Source organism: Poecilia formosa, unplaced genomic scaffold (genome assembly GCF_000485575.1).
Source record: "Poecilia formosa unplaced genomic scaffold, Poecilia_formosa-5.1.2 Scaffold70, whole genome shotgun sequence".
Taxonomy (NCBI): domain Eukaryota; kingdom Metazoa; phylum Chordata; class Actinopteri; order Cyprinodontiformes; family Poeciliidae; genus Poecilia; species Poecilia formosa.
In genome coordinates this window covers 804,026-810,783 of record NW_006800009.1, presented here as the reverse complement: position 1 = coordinate 810,783, position 6,758 = coordinate 804,026, and the positions used below count along the sequence as shown (strand labels likewise).

The 6,758-nt window shown below is 40.2% G+C and overlaps 1 protein-coding gene across 1 annotated transcript in view; it reads left to right on the top strand.

The window, feature by feature from the left end:
- Window positions 1–448: 448 nt before the first annotated feature.
- Window positions 449–6,758, top strand: part of srpx (sushi-repeat containing protein X-linked) — a 29,413-nt gene continuing 23,103 nt past the window's right edge. Inside the window, exons 1-2 of the mRNA XM_007555397.2 lie at window positions 449–642; window positions 6,287–6,343. Of these exons, the coding sequence (XP_007555459.1) occupies window positions 582–642; window positions 6,287–6,343 (118 nt within the window). The 5' untranslated portion in view covers window positions 449–581. The remainder of the gene's footprint in view (window positions 643–6,286; window positions 6,344–6,758) is intronic.

Sequence of the window (6,758 nt, the reverse complement as noted above, 5' to 3'; positions counted from 1 at the left end):
TGGAGTCCAGAACTGTCCGTCTGTGAAGGAAGAAAAGCGATTAGGACGATGACAAGGTCTGCCTCAAGGAGTTCTCCTTGTGTAAGCATAAACTGTCAAAATACCTGTGGAAATGTTCAAAAAGCTGTTCGGCCATTAAAAAGGGAGTTTATTTTCCCCTGAGGGATGCCTGTCTTCCTATCAGAAATCATCTTCTTTGTTGAATGGCTAAATCTAAATCTGCCAGAGGTATGAATACTTTTGGGCTTGACTGACTCAGAAAAAAAAAAAATCCATATTTTTTGAATGTAATAATAGTCATAAATAATCCTAAACTTGTTTCTGTGTTTAGACTCTAGCTTTATTGCTGCATTGCAGCTGAATGTGTGGTTGTTCACGTCAGGCCCTGGCTCTCTCAGATACCCCGTCTTTACCCCTGGCCCCTGACTCAACGCCGGTGGATGCCCTGCCTGCTGTAAAGAGAATCCTCCCTTGTTTCTGGAGCAAGAGGCGGGCTCTTTGGAAAAAGCAGGAATGCGCTGAGAGTTTTCTTTGCAAGCTGTCCTCCTCCTGCCTGCACGTTAAAAATCGCCCGTCCTGACATGGAGCTGTGGCCACTGGCTCTCCTGCTCGTCCAGTTCTGTCTCTGCTCCGGATATGAAGGTAAGAGCTGACTCAACGTTTCACAAACCCTGCTGAGAGAGACAGAGAGAGAGAGAGAGAGAGGAAGAATGATCCACAAATGACCCAATAGCTTATCTCCTCACTGCCTGGAGGGGAAAATGTGAAGCGCCGGTAGCTTTGGCTCAGAGCTGGACAGATTGTGGGGGGATTTTTGCGGCCGTGTGATCGGGGGTCTGAGTTTGGTGAACCGCGGGTGTGTTTACGTGGAAGCTGGGGGTGGAAAGCGGGGGGGAGTGCAGTGTGCATCTGGGGGACGTTTCTGCATAGAGCTCAGGTCTCAGGCTCCACTCTTTCAGCCTTTATATTCTCACTGTTCACACTTTTTTTTTATTTATCAGAGACAGTAAGAAAGCGATTTCTAATTCAAACAAAGAATATTTCCGCATACATCCTCATGCAGCTTTTTATAGAACAAGTATTTTTCTCTTGGAAAGCCTCATTAGTCTTAGCATTTCTCTGCAGCAGTAATTAGACGGCTCGCACTTCTGTTAATTAGCTTTTCCTATCTCTCTTTGTCACGCCTGAGCATCTTTTTTTTTATCATTTAAGCATAAAACATAATTACATGTTTCATGCATTAAACATAGGAAAGCATACAAGCTTTCCAGAGAGACAAATGGTGGAGCCTGCAGCAGATGAAGTCACTCCAGAAGTCACTTCCAGTGTATGAAAGGAGTTCAGTGTGTGTGTGTGTGTGTGTGTGTGTGGACGTGAGCAGCAGCAGCAGCAGTGGTTATGAACTTGTAGATGGTTGGGAAGCAGCTCACCACCACCACTGTCAGATCATACAGGTTGCAACATGAAGACACCCAGACAGACTTAAAAACTGCTCATCAAGTCCCCGGGACTCCAGTCTGTACTTGTGTAAATGTGTGTTTGGATTAATGAGGGGTTTATTTTACAGGGGGCAGTCAGGGTTTGTGTTGGTGGTAAGTTATGTCTTTCATCAGCAGCTTGTGGCCGCCTGAGTACACAGGCTGGGATGTAGAGATTTTCTTAACAAATGCTTCCCCCTCTTTTACGACGACAATGTTTTCTCAAACTTTCATTTATTTATTCCTTTGGGGGGTCGGGGGAGGGGTCTGCTTGGTAGAGCTACAGAAAAATAGTGCACAGCTGTGAAGTGGAAGGAAAAATGATATATCAATCAAGATCTACCCATATTTTCCTTCTTTGCCTCGTGGGCAGGGAGAGTTCAATCAGCCAGCCAAATACGCAGAATCTGCTTGCATGACATTTGAAATACACAGTATGTCCTCCCAAATATTGCAGTCTGCTGCAACTGTGCTACTATGCACACTAGTATTGCGATGCTGACTTCATTTAGGTATATTGTCCTGCAAAAATGCTTAAAGAAAATTTTCAGCAACCCCAAGGTATTATTGAATGATTATTGCAGCTTGTTTGGACAGCGAAGAAGCAAATGGGATATTGTTAATGGAGTTTTGCTGTTTTCATGATATATATATGGCAAACAGGCAAACCCTCAAAGACAGACTTTGGAGCATCCATCATAAAAGTTGGCTCAGTGAAGCAAGAGCCGTTAAAGAAAGACTGAATCATGTTCATGATGTAAAATGAAGGGAAATAGAAGAAAATTCAGAACAATCAACCCACATAATGATTGAAGTGCTTGACATGTTATCCCTTTAAAACAATACATTGTTTCTTTTATTAAAATATTTGGTGTTTTGTTTATTATTGACCAGGTAAAAATAAGAAATTAATACTCTTGCTATATTACTTGCAACAAAACGTACTCCCAAACTAAAAAAAAAAGAAGATTCTTCTTCATACATATTATTAATTTTGTTGCTGGCACTGCAATTGCAATTTCCCACACCCATTAACAATTGATGTTTTGGCTACAAATTCATGTCATGTAAGTTTTTTCAATGCACCAACACAAAATGCATTGTTATGAAGTGGAATAAAAATATACCGGGTTGATTAATTTAATTTTGTACAAATAAAATCTGACGTTTTGCATTTGCATCCTGCCCTCTTTACTTTGTTTCCAAAAATAAACCCAGTGCAACCAAATCAATTCACTTCATAGGTGTAATTAGTAAATACAGCCCGCCTGTGTGTAATTTACTCTCATTTAAAACACAGCTGTTCTGTGACGACTTCCCACATTTCTTAGAGCATAATGAACGAGCGCCATCCTTCAGTATAACAAGACATTTAAGGAACAAAGCAAATCTGTGTAAAAATGGGCTCCAAGTATTTTGCAGACGGAGCAAAAAGTATTCATCCCACCTCTATAAAATACCCATTTTTACCTTAACAGTGACCAGGCTGACAAATTGCTAGTGGAAGGGAAAAAAAAAAAAAAAAAAAACTTTTTAAAGGTTGAATAAACGGCGTGCTAATTTAGGTACCAACGTTGGATTTGGCACCTTCTGGTTCTGGTTAAATGCTTACACATTTAACCAGAACAAACTCTTTCCAACGTCTGAAAGAGTTTGATGGTTCGCATTAAAATCCCCAAAAGAGCAGCTAATTGAAAATCGGGCTCTGTTATTTTAACTGTGGTCACTTCAGGAGGATGGGGAGGAAAAAGCTCCTTCTGCTCCAGCACACTTAAAGATTTGGCAGAGATTGCGCTAGCAACTCCTTTGATGTAGGAGAGACGGACAGGAAGTTGATGCTGGCAGCTCATTTCTTCTTCATCATCCTGACAGATTCACAATCTACGAATGAAGAGGAGTCTCGGATTGCTCGTACTTGCCTTGAATTCATTAGAAAGTAGAAACTATTTATGGACAAGCAGGAACGGGATCAACTGGACTTAATCTATGTTTTGTTGGCTGCTGTGTCAACGCAGATCCAAACACAGGCAAACCCACGCCACCTGTTGGAGAGAGTGCGAATAGCAATTAGACTCGGTGCAGAATGGACTCGAGTGGAAACAGGAAAATGGGTTCACGTCACGTCTACGTGCGTGAGTGAGCCTGGTTGTGTTTCCATGTGTTGGACTTGCAACCTTTCCAGGATGAGCCATTCTCCTCATCCAATGACTGGCCAGCTCCGACTGCAAAATACTCAAAGTGAAAATCAAAAAAAGATTTATTCTTTTTGTATAGTTCAGCAATGAGTGACAGTATTAAGTGGAGCATATCGGTTCATAGATGCAATATAAACTTTGATATCATGTTTCGAGTGTCAGGACTTCATGTCAACAATATATTTATACTTGACAGACACCATGCATGTGTGGTTTTGATGCTAAAGCATACAGAAAATGTAATGTAAGGAAGGCAGTTTAGAGAACCATAAATCGACTGATGTTTATCATTATTAGATCCGGTTTGGACTCTTTCAGCTCCGAGTGGTTTTCATTTAAACTGCGAACACATGCAAACACACAGCTGCACCACCCACTGTACAACTGGACTTTTATACCTCCCTTGTTTGCTGCATCACAAAGCAGATACTTTGCAGTAGTTTCCCCATTAGCCGGCTATAAGTCTGACTCAGTAACTGGGTTTTCACCATGAAGTTCATGCCGCTATGAAAACCTCAAAGGATGGAAAGAGTGTGTGAGTGTGTTTCTGTCACAGCATTTCAGGCCCATGTTTCCAGTAAGTACTACATTGTGAGGACCCACTGCTCCTTATGGGGCCCAAAGTCACCAGTGGATAATGGTGTGGATTATGTTTTGGTTAAAATTGGGGTTAGGAATGTACTGGTTAGAGTTAGGGAAAATATCTAAGCTAGGCACAAGCACAGTTACTAAAATGGATCAATGCAAAGTCCTACGATGGGTGGAAATATAAACTTGTGTGATTGGCTGCACTTTGACCCAGAGAGGTCTCCGGTAAACCTGCAGAAAAGCCGTGAAATCGGGTGGAGGAAAGCAGATTAGCTCACTGCCTGGAAGCAGAGTGGGGCCGAACACCTTTCTCTCTTATGAGTCCTGCAGCACAGAGACCATATTCACTCTACAGTTCACTCCACCTCACTAATTTAACTCCTTCTGTACCAATATCTTCTTATTCGTGTTTCCTTCATCTGCCCCCTCAACCACTGTTTCTGAAAACAGTTTTCCTCTCTCACTTCCTCTCACTCTTATCTTTCACCGCTGCCTCTCAAATGTGTCCTCCAGCGGCCAAACAGCCGTGAGAAATGTCTTTATCGGTTGCTCCCTTTCAGTTGAAGGTGACTCAGAACGGTCTGTGGTAGGTATGAAGTTGAAATCTAACACTTGTATATGCTTTACATTTACTTGTACATGCTATGTCTCTCTGACGTAGCAAAGAGACATAGTGTTTTTTCTTGTTGTCCAAGATTAAATCAGAATAATTTCTTCCTGCTTTAGGCCAAGTAGGATTACGGTAATTCTTTCTATTTGCTAAATGCCAGAATAATGAATTGAATCAGTCTCAGATATATTTGTAACCTTATTTAAATTCATAAGTTAGTATTCATTTCTTTTGCATTTTGTGCGATATCCTGTTAAACTGTGGGACATTCTGAATTTTTATGAATTTACACAATCTTCTTACAAATGTTTCTGGAATATTGGTCTTCCAGTAAAAAATACTAACCTGCATGAAGGGTGATTTAAAATAAGCTAAAGGAAGATCAGAGACATTCTCATTTAAGTTTTTAGTGTCATTGTTTGGAGCAAAAATTAAACAACATAAAGCATCTGAGAACTTGGAGGTGTTTTGAAGAACATGCAGCCAGAGCACCAGTAAAGCACTGGAACCAGTTTGGTGGAAAAGGTTCTTTCCTGCTTGATGTCTTGAGACGTCACTTCAGTGTCTCCACTTAACGTTCTTCCATCGTAATAGCACTTGCTTTAAAAAGTGGACCAGTTTCTCCTGCAGGACAAAAAAAAAAAACTCTCACAAAACAAAGTGATTCTGCCATTTTTGTTTGCCAAACGTGCTTGCTACAGGATATTTCTACAAGAATTAGGTTTTGCTCCCTTGATTGGCTGATTTTTCTAAGATGTCCCTGAAGAAAGCAGCAAATTTGATTTGTTGGCTCCATGTCTCTTAGTTGGTATTTTATCACTTAACCTACTAGTGACTTATACTTGTGGGTTTTTCTAAACGCTCATCAGTATTGCTACAGTGTCTAAAAACTTCTGAATTCGAAGAAAGTGATCAAATAAATAGTCTACGTTTTGTTATTCTGGCATTTAGAACATTTTAAACTCACCTACAACATATAAGTTTCACTCTGACTTAATATTAGACAGCGAGGAAAAGAAAAGGTGATGTATCTTTCATACAGCATCTGTCAACATCTGGTTTCAACTTCAACTCCAGTTGTGTAATAGCAGAACTTTTCCCATTTGCATCAGGACTAGCAAGGGGGGCTTCAGAATGAATATTTTCACTAAAAATGTTTATTTATTAGAGGAAACAAGATCGTTTGGAAATTCATTCTTTGCGCTTTTGTGTCCAGAAGATCCCCCCTGCAGTCTGATTAAAATGGAAAGTTGAGCAAGATTTCCCTGCTTGTTTTGTCTGCTTTGCAGCAGCAGCAGTCATTTCCCTGATGAGTCCAGGGAAAAGCTTTAAGGGATTGCTCAACATCTGATCTTGTGCTCTTTTTGGAGTAGTTCTTTGTAGTAGCTTTCTCTTTTTTTTTCTTTCACTTTCAGGGTCAGGGCACTATGGTTACGGAGACGACGAGGACTGGTATTCTCGTAGATATAAAGGTGACTATTCTGAAAAAAAAAAAAAAAATAAATAAATAAAAATGCATACATGTGGAAATATAAGCAGAACCTCAGAGGTCAAGTAAATTTTTTTGTTTATTTTTTTTTACAAAAGGTTGTGCTCTTTAAAACGTACCTACCCAGTTATTTTTCTGAAACCTATAGTGAAAAGGAGATTCAAAGACACATACAAATAAGCAGAAATGACAACAGTAAGCCGGATCAACAATAAACATTTGATTATTAGATTTTTTTTGGTTCAATTTACACCCAGATCTGATCACTGCCAAACCAGGAGAATCAAGAAATCACACAGAACCGGCATGACAGCATAAAGTGGTCAAAAAGAAACGCATCGTGCTCTAATCAAGTGAAATGTCAAGACAGATTAGAAACAAAATCACTGCCATCTTTT